The sequence below is a fragment of the Zootoca vivipara genome, chromosome 1 (assembly GCF_963506605.1).
Source record: "Zootoca vivipara chromosome 1, rZooViv1.1, whole genome shotgun sequence".
In the NCBI taxonomy this organism is placed as follows: Eukaryota; Metazoa; Chordata; class Lepidosauria; order Squamata; family Lacertidae; genus Zootoca; species Zootoca vivipara.
The window spans coordinates 117,165,291-117,185,266 of NC_083276.1; the positions used below are offsets into that span (position 1 = coordinate 117,165,291).

At 43.5% G+C, this 19,976-nt stretch overlaps 1 protein-coding gene across 1 annotated transcript in view; it reads left to right on the forward strand.

Annotated features, from left to right (window-relative positions):
- The first annotated feature begins 974 nt into the window (after positions 1-974).
- SLC25A12 (solute carrier family 25 member 12) overlaps positions 975-19,976 on the forward strand; it is a 53,145-nt gene continuing 34,143 nt past the window's right edge. Inside the window, exons 1-5 of the mRNA XM_035135350.2 lie at positions 975-1,128; positions 3,765-3,818; positions 9,110-9,252; positions 12,977-13,092; positions 19,279-19,418. Coding sequence (XP_034991241.1) covers positions 1,117-1,128; positions 3,765-3,818; positions 9,110-9,252; positions 12,977-13,092; positions 19,279-19,418 — 465 coding nt within the window. The 5' untranslated portion in view covers positions 975-1,116. The remainder of the gene's footprint in view (positions 1,129-3,764; positions 3,819-9,109; positions 9,253-12,976; positions 13,093-19,278; positions 19,419-19,976) is intronic.

Here is a 19,976-nt window from a genome sequence, read left to right on the forward strand (position 1 = left end):
ACTAGGACAATAACACTATACCAATTTAAAAAATAAAAATAAAATTCCTTCCAGTAGCACCTTAGAGACCAACTAAGAACATATGGGAATATCGTATATTGCTTTGGGGGGGGTATATTTTCGTTTTCATATGTATCTTTGTTGTTGTTGTTGTTGTTGTTGTTGTTTATATACCACCCTATACCCTGAGGTCTCAGGGTGGTTCACAGAAAAGATCACAACATATATAATCAGAATAAAAACAACAACCCAATAACACCCCCCCAGAAAAGAGCCCCGTTTTAAAAGGGTATAGGATGTTGTTGTTTTTCTCTCACTTTTCCTTCTCTCCCCCGCCATCACTTTATTTCTTTTTAACTGAAACCACCTTAATAAAAGACAAATATTAAAAACAGGATGGGAACAGGGAATAAAATATTGTTGGGGTGTTTTGTGGTTTTTTTTGGGGGGGGAGCCCAGGTGTAAGCCTCGTCCCGCATAATCAATCACCTGATGCGCTGCACTGCGCACCCTTTGAATGGCAATGCCAATCAACTTGGGGGGGGGGGGTCTGGTCCTCTCAAATATACCTACCTACCTATCTTTTTGGGGGGGTGGTGGTAGTGGCAGAAGACTCCTTGGCCCCTAGGAATGGGCTCCTATGGATGGGAAGTCCCTAGAGAAACTTGCGATTCCTAGGCTCCTGCCTCCGACAGGGACCGGCACGGAGATTGCTCCCCGCGGCAGCCACTACTGCAAAGGCTTCCCTTGGCAGCCCGGTGGGGAAAAGGCAGAAAAGCAAAGGAAAAAAAATAATTTCGGGGCTTGTCTCTCTCTCTCCCACCCCGCCGCTGCCAGCCCAACTCCCTCCGCCTTTGCTCTTCTATGGCGCGGCTGCGCTCGTCAGAACGCGGAACTTATCCTTCCGCGCCGGCGCGCCTTCCAGAACCGCGTAGGCCGCGGCGGCGGCCCTGGCAACGGGGTCACGGCGGGACAAGCTCCCGAGCTCGGCCGGGGATCCTCATTAACATAGGCCCCGGCTGAGGCCGCCGTACGCCGGGCGGGGTGTCTCTCCCGGAGACTCCTCCTCCTCTCCTCCTCCTTTTCCACCACCATCCACACTTCCCCGAGCTCAGCATGGCGGTCAAGGTGACTCTCCTCCTCTCGGCTTCCTACAAATAAGCGCGGCGGCAGCAGCAGCAGCAGCCGGTTTGCGCGGGCGGCTGCGCGGGGGAGAGGGGTTGCGGCGCGCGCGGGCGGATGGATGTGTGGGGCCCGTTCCCTTCCTCCTCGAGGCCACGGTGGCGGCAAGGGCGGGGAAAGGGGTCCCCGCAAATGTTGACAAGGGCGGGGTGAGGGCGGCTGAAAGGCGCCCCTTGCGACAAGGGAGGGTGCCCCAGGAGGGCATAGATAGATAGATAGATAGATAGATAGATAGATAGATAGATAGATAGATAGATAGATAGATAGATAGATAGATAGATAGATAGATAGATAGATAGATAGATAGATAGATCCACCCTTGATCTATCTATCTCTATCTCTATCTCTATCTCTATCTCTATCTCTATCTCTATCTATCTATCTATCTATCTATCTATCTATCTATCTATCTATCTAATTGCCAAGGGTGTCCTAAAAATCCTGATTAACAACCGGTTTCCCATCGCCCTATCTGGGTTCAGTCTTCCCACTGGTGGATTCATCTTCCCCCTCAGTTCGCACGTCTGAAGTGGGCTTCTGAGTAACGGCGCAGTGGGATGTTTGTTACCTCAGAACTGGTCAAAAAGTGGGTGGGGTGGGGGTGCTTGGCAGGGTAGGTAACCATGAGGGGAAAGATGGGGGGGTCATAGTCCCCCTGTTTGCCTGGTCCATGGTCCTACAAAGTGTCTCCCCCAGCAAAAGCCAGGTTCTCCTTCTCCCCATCTCGACTAAGCCATGTAGGATTTTAGGTGAGATCCCTGCATTGCACAGGGTTGGGCTAGAGGACCCTTAGGGGTCCCCTTTCCAGCTCTGCGTTTCTGTGATTCCGTGACCCGATGCTCTTCGGTCAAGCCCATTAGCAAAGCTGATCAAAGCAGGGCATTTTAGGGATGCTTTTGTGCCCCCATCCCTTTAAATCCCCTCAATAATTTGCCCCCTAACGGTTGGAATGAATCTGCGCTTGTTTTCTCTCTTTGGGAGCTCAGCATGGAGTTCACACTAGGGAGTGCTAAATTAGGCTGTAATCCAAATTGGGCCTAAGGCTTCAGTGGGCCTTACCTCCAAGTAAGTGGGGTTAGTATTGCAGCCCATACTGTTCCCATAATATTCTTCAATAGTCTGTGTGTACACTTCTATTTGGACTGCATCCAGGGCACTTGCCCCAGCGCTGGTTTGGGAAGTAATGTACACACAATGGTAGCCACAATTCACACCTGTCCGGTTGTTTCTTATGAAATATTGCATTTTGATGCATTCCCCCCTGGCTGGCTGCCAAACCAGTTTTGCTCTGAGTTGAGAAAAAGAATAACCAGCCTGCATTTTAAGCTTGGAATATGTACACAGCCATGGGCTATTAGTTTATGGATAAAGGAGGCCTTCAATCATCCATGCAATGTTGGGGTGGTGCTTACTTTGGAATGATTAACTGCAGAGTGTGCAGATGAACTCTTGAGGTATGTGTTGAAAAAGAAAAAGAAGGCTTTGCCCTCGCTAAGCAATTTAGGCCTGAGGATAGCGGAGGCCTTGTAAGGCCTGTGATATCCTTGAAGGCAGGGAAGGAAGGAAGCCTTTTCCCTTCACCCATGTAAAATAGGGCTTGTTATTTCATACCGGTACTTCCTGGGACACAAGGCTGCATAGGCAAGTAAATGCTTTGCATTCCATCTTCCTGTAGGTGTGGAAGGCAAGGTGGAGCCCTCTCCTTGTCTAGCACCTATCCAGTTTCTTAGAAAGGACTGTCTCTTTGCAGTATTGCCATACAGCAGTTAAGCAGTGTTAAAAGGAGGAGGGTTACATGAGGAAAGGGACTTTTAATCGGGATAAATAAGAGTTCAGTCTGGGGATCAGAGGTCCTTTGTAGGTTTTTAGAGTGTTGTAATTCATCTCCAGGAACACACCACATGCAAAGTAATACATGATATTCTATTGCACATGCTAAATTGCAATGGCTACCGGATCTTGTTCCGGGGGTGGGAGAGGTTAGTTTATTTGCAGAGGGCTACTTGCACTTCCTGGCATGCACAATATGTCTCCACTCTTGTGGCTTAATGTGAGTTCTTGGTGGAAGAGCACAACTGTTTTCTAATTACAGGTAGGTAGCCGTGTTGGTCTGGGTCGAAGTAAAATAAAAATAAAAATCCTTCAGTAGCACCTTAAAGACCAACTAAGTTTTTATTTTGGTATGAGCTTTCGTGTGCATGCACGAAAATAAAAACTTAGTTGGTCTTTAAGGTGCTACTGAAGGATTTTTATTTTTGTTTTCTGATTGAAACACTTCTGTTTTATCTTCTTAGATTCATTATCTCTTGTTTTAGTTTTCTTCTTGAGTTGGTAGGCTCTGTTTCTCTTTCCCTGGCAGTTCCTCCTGAGTTTGACAGCTGTCATGAGGCTTGCAATTGTTTTACTGTTCAGCAACATAAACGTGTATCTGAATGTCTGGCACTCGCTTTATCGTTTAGATAAGAGACTTGATATTTATTACTCTTTATCTGCACAGATTGCAGTTCAGGTTTCCCTCTTTGGTAGATGAGTAACCCGACAAGTGGAGCATTAACCTTCCCCCTTCCTTCTTGGCTTTTTAGGTTCAAACAACCCGGCGAGCAGATCCTAATGAGCTTCGCAACATATTTTTGAAGGTAAGTGACTCTTTTTGATGTTGTCAGAGTCCTATATTTTTAGCTTTAGTCATTTCCCATACTTTCTTGGTATGCTGGAAAATGGTGCATGCATTTCTGCAAAGGGCTCTCTCATTCTTTGGTATGCTCAGCTTGATCCTGGAAGTGACACGTCAGTGGCATTGGGATTAGGACCGCTTGGGAGCAGCCAATGAGGCCATCAGCCTGACTTTCCTGTTCACACACTAGGCAGATGGAGTGACTACAGGGTGTTTCTGTAGATCTGGTGGTGGTGGGGAGTCAGTGGTCCTCAGCTTAATTTCTTGGCCAAATTTCAGAAACGCTTCTCAGGTGATCAGTTCAGTCCTCTGGGAAGAGTGTTCTGTCTCCCTCAGCAGCCTGTTTAGGAGAGGGGAGGGGAGAAAGAATGGGACCCCCTCCCACTTTTGGCTCTGGCCCTGCCCAGCACCAGCCCAGAGAGATTACCCCCCAGAGGGAATGCGGCTTTGAACAGAAAACAACAACCCCCCCACCCCCAGATCTAAGAGGCTTCAGAGGAATATAGGCATTCTCCCTACTTGAGATTTACACAGCTTAAATTGCTCTTGGGGGGGGGGTGTCTATATTTTTATTAACTCAGGAGGGTTCCACAGCTGCATAGGAAAGCATTTTTAAGACAGCATGTCCTTTTACATGCAATATTTCCCATTTTATCTCTGCACCCCATAGCATATTCTTAATGGCACTGCCAAATATGTAGATATTTATTTCATCGCTGTTCTGTATTGGTGTAAAGTAAATAACATGTAGTGACTTAAATGGGGAGATCTCTTGTGGAACTCGGATTGATCCTGCTTTCAGAACTGGGGTGTGGGGAAGAAAAGGAGGCAGCTTTTGATGATTTTTTCTCCTTGAGCCCCCTGTACTCCTCCAAAATCTGCTCCAGAGTAGGGGGGGGCGGTCCAGAAGGTGGTAGTGGTGGTGGGAAGGATGACCAGCCAAAATTGCCTCCCCCCTTCTGTCTGCTGAAGTGAAAACTCTTCTATTTCCATTTGCAGATGAGCAAATCTGCATTTGAGGCTGTAGGTGTCAAAACGAGAATATAAGGCTGTGTATGCACCATAAATTCAATGCATTAAAAAAATCCTGGGAACTGTAGTTTGCTAAGGGTGCTAGGAATTGTAGCTCTTAGAGGAGTAAACACCAATTCCCGGGATTTTTTTTTTGTGAGAATTCATGTGCTTTAAATGTATGACTCTGCATTGCCAAAGTTTCAAATGATACTAATTTAGTTCCTTATTTCTGAAAGATCGGAACATTAACAATGTGTTTTAATACAGCTAAAGTTATGCACTTCTAGACCTAATTACTGTAGTGTGCACATGCTTACCTCTTCTGTTGAAATCAAGGGGAGTTAGGATTTGTTTTTTGTTTTTGTTTTCATTTTGGCTGGGCCATGCTTTTAATTGTGCCTATGTATGTGTTTATTGACTTATTCATGACTTGGTGTGATGTGTAGGTTTGAATTTTTCAGTAGCGCAGTTGGGAGCAACCTTGTTTGTAATTCCTTGCAACTCGATCCATTGCGTCAAAATACAAAGCGCCTTGTGCTGAAACCACAGCAGGTTTCACGGGTCAGTTCTCTCTTGCTCCTTTGATTATGCAATGCTGTGATCCCTAAAGGGTGTGCATTCCTGCCTAAATTTGGCTACCCTTGGAAATGGAGGCAAGTGAAGGTGAAGATCATTAAGTGAAACACAGTTCATGTGACCATTTCCAGAGGGGTAGCCGTCTTGGTCTGCCACAGCAACATCAGCAAAGAACTTTGTGGCCCATTAAAGAGTAACAAGTTTCATTAGGGCAGAAACAGTCCAGTTCATCAGAAGCATGAAGTATAATGCTCAGATGCAGATATACTGTATATACAGTACATCTGAAACGGGGAGCAGGGAGCTTAAAGGAGCAGACTTTGATGAATTTGTTGCTGCTGTTTGCTTTATTTATATGCTATTGTGTTTGATATTATAGTGATGGCAGTGTTTTGTTTTGTTTTGTTTTCAATGCTATTGTGATTATTACGTCGCTTTGAGCTCAACATTTGTTGCTGGAAAAGCAGAATACAAATATCAAATCAAGTCAAACAAGAGCTCATGTGCTCACTTTTTTGCCTCGAATGTGATATTTATGTCAATTTCTCTGTATATCCATGATGCGTCTTATAAAGTGCAATTTATTATGCCTAATACCTGTTGAGTTGGATCAAAAGTTGAAGTGAAGTGGAATCCATACCTTTGTGATTGGAATTCCTGAAGCGAGGTCAGAAACATTTGAAAGGAAATCGATACTTTTCATGTGATGATTAAATATTATGTTTTGTTAAGCCTTTGGAATATGTATGTTAAAGTAAATGGCAGGACTGAGGAATTGTTATGAAAAGCTGTATATAGGCACAATACAAAGTTGATATGAATAAGGATAAAACAAATGGAAAATATCATTTTTCAAACAAACCCTGTCTTTATTTTTTTTCTCTCTCTCTTACACTCTCTCACACACCTATTGCACTGTGCTTTATAGCTGTTTCCTTCTTGTGACAAAGGCAACGTCTAGATCCCTTAGTCCAGGCATCCCCAAACTTCGGCCCTCCAGATGTTTTGGACTACAATTCCCATCTTCCCCGACCACTGGTCCTGTTAGCTAGGGATCATGGGAGTTGTAGGCCAAAACATCTGGAGGGCCGCAGTTTGGGGATGCCTGCCTTAGTCTAATAATACACTTTTGAGAACTTTCTTAAGCAGTCAGTTTAGAGAGTTCAGTCTTCCCTCACACCATAACAATTCCAAACAACCTTTCCCAAGCTGGTGCCTTCCCATCACCTCCAGCATGCATGTTGACTGGGGCTGATGGGAATAGTATTCCAAAACATCTGGAGAGCACCAGTTTGGGGAAGGCTGCTTTAAAGCGATATCAAAAGTGCCTCCTCCTTAGACTGGTGACTCTGGGTGTCCTCTCCCTTCTTGGGGTTGTGGCAAGTCCTCTCCCTTCTTGGGGTTGTGGCAAGTGCCTGGCGTCTTCAACCTATGGTAACCCTATGCCAGGCATAGGCAAACTCGGCCCTCCAGATGTTTTTGGGACTACAACTCCCATCATACCTAGCCAACAGGAACAGTGGTCAGGGATGATGGGAACTGTAGTCCCAAAACATCTGGAGGGCCCAGTTTGCCTATGCCCTAAAGAGTCAGGAGGCTTGCCAGTCTGTTGCTGCCTGTGAGACTTGCCACCCTATGTACCTCCATATCCAGCATACACACATTGCTGAGTCTTTTCCTCCCCTCAGGTCTGTCATTTTTTAAATTTACTTTTATTTTTACGTCGTTTTTCATTCAAATGAATCCCAAAGCGACTCACAAACAATAAATAATAACAACATGATAGAACTTTTATTTTTTCAGATAAGCCATGCTTTTCTTGGTGCCTCAACCATTTGTGCCGTTAAGTGTCCTAATATTACATCTGCATGGGAATCTTGACTTCGGTTACATCTATAAATAAGTACCGTAGATGAATAAATGCCCACCATGCATTGCTAAAGTGCAACTTGCAATTCATTTCAGTAGAAGCTGCACAACAGGGGAGGTTGTCACTTTGGAGACTGCCCTGGTTTGGTGACTTCAAAAGTCCTAAAATACTAAATAGTTTCAGGAAAAGAAAGGAGAGGAATCGAATGTTAAAAATGTAAACTCGCCCTCCCTGATTTTATTTTGGGGGGTAGGATTTCTGGAAGCTGATTTTTAACATTTGAAATAGTTGCAGAGTTATTGTTGGGGGTTTTTTTTACGGTTAATTTTCCTATTTTGATTTGGCTCCCAAACCCTTTTAGTTAGAAGTCAGTCCCATTGACTTGGAGCAAATTTCAGAAACCGGTTTGAGTCTTGTTCACATAAGAATCTTCTTATTTTTGTTGTTGTGATATAGGACAATCTAAGATATAAAATGCTATTTAATTGTCAGAATGTATAATATAAAACATATTTCATATATGAAAACTATATTTCAGGCTGTAAGCCTTCATTAGATAAATAATTTTCTACTATAAGTTTCTGATTGGCACATCGTTAGCAAGGATTTGAGCGACACTGTGAATCTTGTTTCTTAGGAAGATTTACAAGGCCAGCAGGCCTCCTCTTCCCCCTTTGTGAATGCACTCTGAAAACATCTCTTCAGAAGGATTGTTATGGTCAATTTTACTAACTTATATTTGTACAGTTTTATAGAGATTTAAAATTATTATTATTATTTTGCTATATTTAAACTTTGTCTTGTTTTTTGACTTGTTAGCTACTTTGGAGCAATTACACACACAAATTAATTTTGAAAGCAGAATACAAACGAGTATATATAAAAAAGCACCAAATAAACAAATAATACCTCTTATAGCTTATAAAACAATTGATTTTTAGATGGTGTGCTAATAAGATGATTAAAAGCTGGCTGACGCAAATCTGTACCAGATAGGCTGCACACGAATGGCTTAATTATTTTCTCAGGCTCCAACAATTTGTATGGTTTCCAACACCATTCTAAATCTTATGACCTTTTCTCAGAGTGTTTTCATTAGTTAGCAGTACAGAATTTTACCTGTGGAAAATAGAGAATTGTTTTACTTTTCAGCTCAATTTCCAGGTAGAAGTCAACGACACTTGAATTAAACAACACTTATCTCACGTCTTGCCGGTGGCTAGAGTAGTCTGTCCCTCTTTGGTGGGAGATAGTTCAGCTTATGTGCACCAGGAAAGTGTTACTGAAAAACCCTGGTATAAATAAACAAATTAGTCAGCTGAAATACTTTTTTTAAGAATGCAAAGAGAACCCTCCTGGATCAGACCAAGGGTCCAAGCATCCTGTTCTCAGAATGGCCAACCCAATGTCTCATGCAGAGCCTGAGTGCAACAGCACACTCGCCACTTGTAATTACCAGTGACTAGTACACAGCCACGTCTGATGGGAGGGCGTTCCACAGGGTGGGTGCCACTACTGAGAAGGCCCTCTGCCTGGTTCCCTGTAACCTCAGTTCTCGCTGGGAGGGAACCGCCAGAAGGCCCTCAGAGCTGGACCTCAGTGTGTGGGCTGAACGATGGGAGTGGAGACGCTACTTCAGGTATACAGGGCCAAGGCCGTTTAGGGCTTTTAAAGGTCAGCACCAACACTTTGAATTGTGCTCGGAAACGTACTGGGAGACGTATTTGGCTATTGCCTACTCAGAAACAAATAGGAACAATTTAGATAATCGCCTTTTTTTGTCTTTGCTGCAGTATGCCACTGTCGAACAAGATGGAGAGCGTTACATGACGCCAGGCGACTTCGTGCAGAGATACCTGGGACTGTATACAGACCCCCATTTCAATCCTCAAACGGTGCAGCTGTTAGCAGGAGTGGCAGATCAGACAAAGGATGGGTGAGGAACCAACCAGTACATTCCTAACAATTGATTGGAAATTATGTTGTTTAGGCTACAATCCAAAGGTGAGAACTGCACGCAGGCACAGCTTTCTCTTGGAAGTTTCGGCCACAGTGCCTCCCAGGGCTGAAGAGGCTACCTTCTTTTTGGTTTTGCAAGCCAATTGACTCTTCTGCTGCTAGAACCGCAGTAGCAAAAATATCCAAGACAGTAGCATGCATAGCCTGGATAGCTCCGCTGGTTATCAGCATGGTACTGATAACACCAAGGTTGCAGGTTTGATCCCCGTATGGGACAGCTGCATATTCCTGTATTGCAGGGGGTTGGACTAGATGATCCTCAGGGTTCCTTCCACTTCTATGATTCTATGATCTCTGTGTGGCTTTGATCCATGGACATGAAGCACCATCTTTGGATTGTTTCTGTACGTTCCAAATGATTGATTTTAACATGTCGGAGTTTTTCCCTAAGCCTGCTATGAGGAGACCAGGAGGAAAAATATAGGCAAGTGAATAACACTTTGTGGCAGTCTTTTAGATATTAGGCAGGATTCACCTAACCAGTCTCATCAGAAGAAACCCTTCACAAGGACTTGTGTTTTCACAGTGGGGCTTCCCCCCTCCTTCCTCCCCCAAAATTGACTCTGGGGAGGTCAGGAGAACTCCCAGAACAGCCCAGGGGAAAGGGAGTGGGGATCAGTCCTCTTGCAAACTAAGATAAGATAAGATAATCTTTATTGTCATTGTCCCCTTGCGGGAACAACGAAATTACTCGGTTACCACATCCACTCAGATAAATCTCAAATATTCCACATAATCCAAAATTACTACAAAACACTAATTAAAACAATGCAATACGATGCAATATAACAAGTAAAATAAGATGACGTCAAAGTCCAGACTTTCCATTTAAGCCCAAAATCGCTCTAGAGAAGAAACTGTTCTTGAGACAGCTCGTTCTTGCCTGCATTGTTCTATATCTCTGTCCCGATGGCAGGAGCTCAAAGAAATGGTGCCGAGGGTGGGTTGGATCTCTCTATATGTCTAGTGCTTTTCTATGGCACCTGGTGGTATAGATTTGTTCTAAGGTGGAGAGTGAGCAGCCAATAATGCTCTCTGCTCTTTTAATAATTATGCACAGCCCTGCTCTATCCTGAGAAGTTCAGCTTCCGTACCACACACATAAACCATACGTGAGCATGCTCTGTATGGCACAGTGATAGAAGGCAAGCAGCAGCTTTTGTGGAAGATGGTTTTTCCTTAGAATTCTCAAAAAGTACAGTCTCTACTGCGTCTTCTTCACAAGCCCTCCTTGTCCAGGACAGATCCTCCTGTACCTCAGTGCCTAGAAATCTAAACGTTGTTACCCTCTCCACACAGATTCCGTCAATCAAAAGTGGATGGACCTCGTTCTGAGTCCACCACAAGCTCCTTTGTTTTCTTTGTATTTATGAGCAAGTTATTAACTCTGCACCACTCTATCAGCTGCAGTGCTTACACCGATGGAACGACTGAAAGAGCATAAAGTTGAATTCTAGCCATACAATGTGGGGATTGACCCTGAAGTCTGACTCACAAACAAGGAAATGATGCAATCAGTTCACTTGCTCATTTACAACTGCTCTGGAGAAGTTCTGTTTCCCTTTTTATATCAGGTTCCTAGTCAAAGACTTTGATTCTGGAGTCCTCTGAATCCAGGCTTAGGAAAGGGAGGAAAAGTCACATGACCTTTGTAGCAGGAGGTCTCTCTAACTCCCGCACATCAAACCAAGGAGGGCTCCTCCAAAACGTGATCTATTAGGGGAGAGAGACACTAATCACTATATGCGGCAAGAAACGATTTGCCTAATCAAGAGAAGGTCACGCTGTACAGTGCTTTTAAAACATTACTTATGGACAATATTCTTTGTTGCTTGAATTGCTTTCACAGAATGTCCACTCTTCTCAAACGTAGCCTTTTAACCCACTTGGTTTCAGAGCAGCCTTGCCCTGCCTCCCCTTCTCTTGTCTCTTTCTGTGGGTCTCCAAATTTATTTTAGCAGGGACGTGCCAGTGTTGTTGGACAATAGCCAACAAGTAAACATGCATGGGAGCAGAGGCCACTGGGGCCATCAGAGAGCAGTGATAGAGAGACAATTAAAGGTTGCTGTTAAAACAAAAAAAGCAATACTCTCCCCACCCCCTATTTTTTTCTTTTTGCTAAATGTCCGATTTTCATTTATGTGAAATTAAAAGCCCCTTATATTATTTAGGGTTATTTTGTGTGCACATATGACCTCTGATGTTCTGAATGCTGTTATTTCCCTTACTGCTCTGGTTTAGTATCTGCTATTTTTTATTATTATTTGCGGCAAGCCCTGTGCAGCTCTTGGTCTGCCAAAGTGTGTGTATGCTGAGTGTCCTTTGTCTTACAATGGATGCAAAACCGTGGCCTTTCTCCTCATCTGCTTTTGCCCCTAAAGCCATGGCTTTCCGAAAAGAGGCTCCAACTCAAGGTTGGGCAATGTGGTGCCCTCCAGATGTTGTTGGACTGCAGTTCCTATCATCCTTGTCCCTTGGACTCTACTGTCTGGGACTGATGGGAGTTGTATGCGGCAACATCTGTGGAGGCACTACATTGGCTATCCCCGCTGTCACGATTGCTGTAAGAGGTGCAAGAACGTTGTTGTCCTGCCTTTGAGGCCATCATTTGCTTTGAAGTGGAAGCCATGTGAGATGGGACAACAAGGATCTTAATGTATCCTCAGTGTGAGGATAATGTTGGAATTAACTCAGTGTGTGATTTAAAATGCTGTAGTTTAGAATTTTTACCAAGGCTTCCGTTACCTATTGCTGTGTGTCTTTTGATTAGTGGTTGTCATTGACCTGTTCATAACATAGAAAGCTATGTTACTTTCCAAAATGCAACTTTTATTATAAAGAAGAACTGACAGCATCAATCCTGAGCTAACTTAGTATGATCAGACGCATAGCTTTCCTTCAACCTTGACTAAATTAGTGAAAATCTACATTCCTTTCTTATACAGTACTTAATTTCTTCCCTTCTCCTTCCGTTGGATTTAATCATAGGCGTATTTTAAATGTAATTCAGAATTACATTTAAGAGAAATACATGTAAGAGAAATTAAGTTTCTCTTAATTTTGTTAATGGCAGATCATTGAGTCGTCTTAACCATTCATTCAATCAATCAATCAAATTTATTTGCATAGAGAAAGTGCATCATATACATGGATCAGAATGAAACATAGTCGGAGATACTTTAGCATAAAACTGTCCAGACAAAAATGTCTCTTGGGACCTATGGTGACGTAATTTCCTGGCATCACTCAAAAATCTTGCCTCATTCTCCACAACGTTATTCCTACAATTATTCAGAACACAAGATACAGTGGTACCTTTACTTATGAACGCAATCTGTTTTGGGGTGCCCGAAACGAAGTTTGTTATTGTTATGAGCTTTCGTGTGCATGCACACTTCTTCAGATACAAACTTTACCATTCTAGACCTAGATGGTAGATCTGATACTGCTTATGAGCCCAGAATGCTCTCCAAGGAGCAATAGGATGGTAGAGCTGATCTTAATTGTGGCTTAATTTTTTACTTTCAGTGTTGTAACACGCAATAGTGTTGGAATTTTCACTAGATCTTATTTTGCTGGTCTCTTTCTCCTCTCTCCACCTACCCCCCAATCTGAAATTTGTGTTTTTTTCTGATTTGTAGGTTGATCTCCTATCAAGAGTTTTTGGCATTTGAATCCGTCCTATGCACACCAGATTCAATGTTCATCGTTGCTTTTCAGTTATTTGACAAGAGTGGCAATGGCGAAGTGACCTTTGGTAAGAGTGCTAAAGATATTTCCTAAAGCAGTGCGGGAAGGTAGGAACGATAGTTCTGGCGTGTGTCCCAGAAATCTACCCCCAAATAAATACTTTGAGATTCTAGTAACTTACTCTTACAATTTTTTTCCATTTTCTTGAAAGATCTGCCTGCTGCACACCCATACAAACCTTACGCAACCACACAATGTGATTCCTGTGGCTCATTGCATAATCGGTGGCTGAACATTCCTAAAATAGTTGCTGCAAAATTTGTTTTGTTCCAGCCACGCGTACCTAGAATTCTTTGTGAGATAGACTTGATGCTGGCTGAGTGTTCACCTGAACACATTTTCAACCCATTGGGCTGTAATGGCTTTTTGTTGTAGCCTATAGCTACAAAAAATACCTTTTTGTTGTAGCCAAAATGTGGCGCTGTGGTTAAACCACTGAGCCTAGGGCTTGCTGAACAGAAGCTCAGCGGTTCGAATCCCTGTGACGGGGTGAGCTCCCGTTGCTTGGTCCCAGCTCCTGCCAACCTAGCAGTTCGAAAGCACGTCAAAATGCAAGTAGATAAATAGGAACCGCTACAGCGGGAAGGTAAACGGCGTTTCCATGTGCTGCTCTGGTTTGCCAGAAGCGGCTTTGTCATGCTGGCCACATGACCTGGAAGCTATACGCCGGCTCCCTCGGCCAATAATGCGAGATGAGCGCGCAACCCCAGAGTCGGTTATGACTGGACCTAATGGTCAGGGGTCCCTTTACCTTTACCTTTATAGCTAATTTAGGGATGCGGGTGGTGCTGTGGTCTAAACCACCATAACTTGGGCTTGCCGATCAAAAGGTCGGCGGTTTGAATCTCTGCGATGGGGTGAGCTCCCGTTGCTCAGTCCCAGCTCCTGCCAACCTAGCAGTTTGAAAGCACGCCAAAAAGTGCAAGTAGATTAATAGGTACTGCTCCTGCGGGAAGGTAAACGGCATTTCCATGCGCTGCTCTGGTGTTGGTGTTCTGTTATCCCAGAAGTGGCTTAGTCATGCTGGCCACATGACCCGGAAAAACTGTCCGGCTCCCTCGGCCTGTAAAGCGAGATGAGTGCCGCAACCCCAGAATTGTTCGCGACTGGACTTAACAGTCAGGGGTCCCTTATAGCTATTTTGGAAATAATACTGAACTGAGTCCTGCAGGGCGGGGGGGGGGCACCATTTCTTTTCCGCTGTTCATGTCCATTGCCTGTGCCCCGCCCAGCCCTGCCCCGCCTCAGCTTCTGCTTTGATCCAACCAATCAGGGACCACATAGCAAGTATAGGTGACTTTTATGAGGACAAATGTAGCCGAGTGAAGAGTGAGAGGCGTGTTTTCTTGGACTCTGGTGATCCTGACCAGTCCGGATTGCTTTGCTTTTCCATTAAGCACTTGCACACTAATTAGGGGAAGGGTGCGACTCAGCTGCACACCATCTCATTGTCAATTACCTCCTTTAACTTGTCAGTTCGCAAGCACTTTGCCGGTTTAAAGGAGGCAATCTGCAGTACGATCCCTCCCTCCCTCAATCAATTTGCAAGCCTTTTGCCCAAAGAGGAGGGCGAGGAATTGCAGTGTGTGTATCGTTTCCTTTTATCTTGCAAAGAGCTTCCAGATTGACAGCTTAAAGGAGGCGCGGCGCAATGCTCTGCTGTAGCCAAGACCTGCAGGGCCATGTGCCAAGCCCCTCTTGCATTGTGCACCTGGCTCCACAGCTGACAGCAGCCAGGAACTGTGTCACCTGGAGGTTTCAATGAGCTCGCCTGAAAGCAGTGAGCATTGGCGGTGGGGAGAAGACGGAGGGTGGCTGAGTGGGGTGGGAATAGTGCTGAATGGAAAGGTGTAGGAAAGGGGGAGCAGCCTGCTTGCCGGAACATGGAAGGCTCCCTTCCAGGGCTGACTGACTGCGCCAGTGGAAACAAGCCAATCTCCCAGGCAGGCAAAGGAGATGACTAGTTAGGATTCTCTGATGCGAGAATCATCCTGCATTGATCTCAGTAGGATGCTGTTCCTCTCCCCGTTTCCCTTTGGTGTACACGACCATCAGGGCATTATGGGGAATGGGAGGAAGTATGTCTGGCTGGAAGTCTCCTCTTGTCTGCCCGCTGTAAGTTGCTGTTGCCCTGGAGATGCAAGAAAATCCCTTTAACCTTAATGGTTCCTCACCCCCTTTCAATTAAGTTAAAACAACAACAACAACTTTAATGGAAACAAATACATTATCCTTTAGCATTGATAAATATAAAGGTCTGTAGAGATGGGGGATAAATTCAATTCCGTTCATATTTACAGGTGAACCTATTTAATTCGCACTTCCTTTTAAAAATAAATAAATATTTATTTGGTTTTTCAGATTAAAGTTCTACAATTACATACAATATACAACATAAAATCAAGATTCCAAAGAATCTCCTGGACTTCCCTCCTCCCCTTTGTGGGTCCTCTTGTTAATCATTTCCTCCTGCATCTTTTTATGATACTCCAAATCTTTTACCTCTCCATTGTGTCCAAAATTCACCATTAAACTACAAGTGTTATTTGCATCCTACTAGCTGTTTATAATGGTTTTTAAGATAAATTATTATTTTCCCCATTCCTTATTAAAATTTTGGTCTTCCTGATTCTGATTCTTCTGGCCATTTTAGCCATTTTGGCATAATCCATCAACTTAATCTGCTATTCTTCTCTGGTAGGGACTTTATCTTCTTTCCATCCAGAGATCAATTAAGTTTTCTAAAGAGAATATTTACCCTAATAATTTGCCTGGTTCACTTTGTAGTGGTTTTCCTGAAGTTACTGGTATTTGCATGGGTTTTTGATTTCTCTTTCATATTGCCTGGCATTGAATTGCCTGCATTGTAACTGCCTAAAGCTTCAACTATGGATAAGAAACTATGTCTCGTTATTTGGAATTGCCATAGTGGAATTGTCCTTATTCTCTTTTGGGAATGGACATTGATATAAAGAAGGAAAGAAAAGTATAAACACATTTTTTTTAAGTATTCCTAAAATACCGTAGTTGGACATTCCCTAAAATCCATTTTGCAGTATGAAAATGTTCTTTATTTCTACTGGTCTTGGTGTATTCAGATGTAAGTCCCATAGAGTTTAGTGGAGCTTAAAAGGTAAAGGGGCCCCTGACCACCAGGTCCAGTCATGTCCGACTCTGGGGTTGCGGCGCTCATCTTGCTCTATAGGCCGAGGGAGCCGGCGTTTGTCCACAGACAGCTTCCAGGTCATGTGGCCAGCATGACAAAGCTGCTTCTGGCGAACCAGAGCAGCGCACGGAAACGCTGTTTACCTTCCCGCCGGAGCGGTCCCTATTTATCTACTTGCACTTTGATGTGCTTTCGAACTGCTAGGTGGGCAGGAGCTGGGACCGAGCAACGGGAGCTCACCCCGTCACAGGGATTCGAACCGCCGACCTTCTGATCAGCAAGCCCTAGACTCTGTGGTTTAACCCACAGTGCCACCTGGGTCCCTTTAGTGGAGCTTACTCCCATGTAAAGGAGTGCAGGATTGCAGCCTTAATACCGTGGTGTATCTTGTAGCAGATACATTGTCCCATTTGGCAAGCCGGTTACAGAAAATTTGTTATTGTTATGACTGGGATATGGTACTTATTTGTAACATAAATGCTATATAGCATGTTGGTAAAGGTACCCTGTTGTGATATATATAATTTTGACTTTAAATTAAAGGTTTGCATCTTTCTTAGCAATAAGTTTCTGCTTGATAGGAGCTGTAGCTTATCTTTCCACTCTTCTGCTCTGTAGGGATTTGGTTATTTAATATATATTAATAGCAATCAAATAATGTAATTTTTCTTCCTGCACAATATGGGTAATTAAATTAAGGAATTGGAATTTTAAAGCCAGACCTTTCAAAATCTATGATTAGAGGGCTGGCAGAGTCCAGAAGGTCATTGCAACAATTCCCTCCTTCAGTTAACATCAGCTCCCCACAGACTTAAATTATCAATTATTTGCCCTTTGAATGAAAAGTTTAAAAGGATAAAATATGGAGAGATGTAGTTTTAAAACTAATGTACAAATAATTCGTATTCCACAGGTATTCTGTGGAAAGTGAAAATTCTATGCTGTCTGCCCTATGCGGTTTTAGCAGGTGTCTAGTGGAGCTTTTGTGATGTTTCACTAGAGAGAATTCATTCAGGGGTCCAGCCTCTTTCCACCCCCCACCCCACCCCCACCCCCCCACACAAGAGGAGAGGAACATCTAATTCAGGCTGCACTGTATTCATTTGAATGCATAATATCTCGAACTCCCAAAGGGAAATGTCATCGGTCAGTGGGAGAGCAGGAGGTCCCAGCTTCAATCCCTGGCAGGGCTGAAAAAGAGGCTCCCTGCCAGGTTCTCTATATCCAGAAGAGACAGATGTGATGCATCTTGGTTTAGGTATTATCTGGCCATGACACGAAGAGATAAGCAAATACGTGCTTCCAAAACACTTAGCAAGTTTGAGATTTCTTGCTGGCAATTTAGAGTACAATCCCACTCAACAGGGAATAAACCCCATTCAGTTCATTAGGTCACAGAGCTTAGGGAAGTTTTTAACGTGTGACATTTTAATGTCTTTTTAATCTTTGTTAGAAGTTGCCCAGAGTGGCTGGGGAAACCCAGCCAGATGGGCGGGGTACAAATAATAAATTATTATTATTATTATTATTATTCCTAACTGTGTGTCGCGACACATTCATGTGTTGCGTGAACATTCCCCACAATCCTCCCGGGGCTGGAAAGGGGTTTGCTAGCTTGCTGATCGGAAGGTCGGTGGTTCGAATCCCCACGACAGGGTGAGCTCCCGTTGCTCTGTCCCAGCTCCTGCCAACCTAGCAGTTCGAAAGCACACCAGTGCAAGCAGATAAATAGGTACTGCTGTGGTGGGAAGGTAAATGGCGTTTCTGTGCGCTCTGTTTTCCGTCACAGTGTTCCGTTGCGCCAGAAGCAGATTAGTCATGCTGGCCACATGACTTGGAAAGCTGTCTGTCGACAAACGCCAGCTCCCTCGGCCTGAAAACGAGATGAGCGCCACAACCCCATAGTTGCCTTTGACTAGATTTAACCATCTAGGGCTCCTTTTTTGCTAGCAAAACTGAGTTACTGTGTCGTGAAATGATGCCTGTCTAAAAAGTGTGTCGCCAATGTGAAAAGTTTAGAAAGCTCTGAGTTAGGACTTCCTTCTCAGTAGGCATGGTTATGTCTGAACAATGTCTGAACAATGCTGAAAGCATCTTAAACATTGGCATGCTCTCTTTAAGTGTTCAGTATGAATCCATTCATGTTGGGCGATCTTATGTATGAGCGAACTAGCCTCAACCCCTTGACGCTGAAATGCACATTGGCCAGACACCCGTTCAACACATTATTGGCATTGGTCCAAAGGGGGTCCTATGCATGCATAGATGTGTGCACTTGGAACTCCATCCATGGGGATGCAACAGAAATGAGCCGTGAATTGGCAATGAGCATGACCTCCACATGCTTCACCTCCCAGAGATGTGAGGGATAGCACTCCCGTCTGCGATACCTTTACACATTCATGCTGAATGCCTGAAAAGGGCTTCTCCCTGGTTAAGATATTCTCTGCCAGAGTCATAGTTGGGGCAATGATCTGAAATAGTTAACATATTTTCTGTAATGATAACGACCCTATTCTTATACCTGTCTTTAATAGTTGCATTCACACAAGTCTCAATCAAGTCTCAATCACGCCGCGCATAGTCTGTGAAATATTATGGTGTATTTTGAGTACAGGTATTCATTGCCTTTCAATGAGGTCTTAATTTGACACGCAGAATCAAGGAACACAGCATTGATTTTATATCAGCATGCAAAGCACCAGGTATTTCTAATAAAGGAAATAAATTGCTTCTTAATTAAAACTGAATAAGGCAAAATCATGGATCTTGAAGATCTACATAGTATTAATAATACACAAGTAGTATTAAAATCTATTTTATACAAAGTGTGTTTTCACTCTAGAAAGATAAACAGCTCTCTAACCTGAAGTTGTAAAAAAAAAGTGTTTCCCTGTTTGACTGGCTCTTCTAGAAGTATGGTTTTCATTTTCTGTTTGAAGAATTTTAAGTAGGGTTTATCTTTCTCTCTCTCTCTTTATCTAATTAATTTCCTCCCCCCCCTTTCCTCCCTCTTTGTTTTCAAAGAAAATGTAAAAGAAATATTTGGGCAGACCGTTATTCACCATCACATCCCTTTCAATTGGGACTGCGAGTTTATTCGATTGCACTTTGGCCATAATAGGAAGAAACACCTGACATACTCGGAATTTACTCAGTTTTTGCAGGTCAGTTGCTTAGTTTCCTGTACTATAATGATGGGTTCCTTCTCTTGTGCTCAACAAATGTTTGCAAAGTAGAGATACAGCCCAGCTTTATACTCACAAAGGATCCAATATTTTAAACCTTCATAGAAGCTGAAAGCTTTTATCTTGGCCAATAAACTATGACTGCCCCCCCCCCAATATATGTGTCTCGCAGATGAAGATTGTGGGTTGTAAAACAGCCACTGTGGAAGATGAAAGTGAAAATGCATTTGGTATTTTTCATTGCATTAAGTGGAGTTTCAGTCGTTGAACTTGGGATTGCTCTCCATATTATATCCAAATTGCATTGGATCAAGTTGATTTTGGAAAACAGTTTGAGACTGTTAGATCTGAAAAATATTATTCTTAAAATATTTTTCAATTGACTTGTAGGCTTTATTTGTCCTCTATTTGTTTGTTTGCAAAGGGATATTGCATTAAAGAGTTGGTTAGATTTGATTTGTGTGCATCATCAGGCCAACCTTTTGTGAGTAAAAAGTATGTCGTTCTCTTGTGCTGCTTTTGTTTATTCTCCTGATC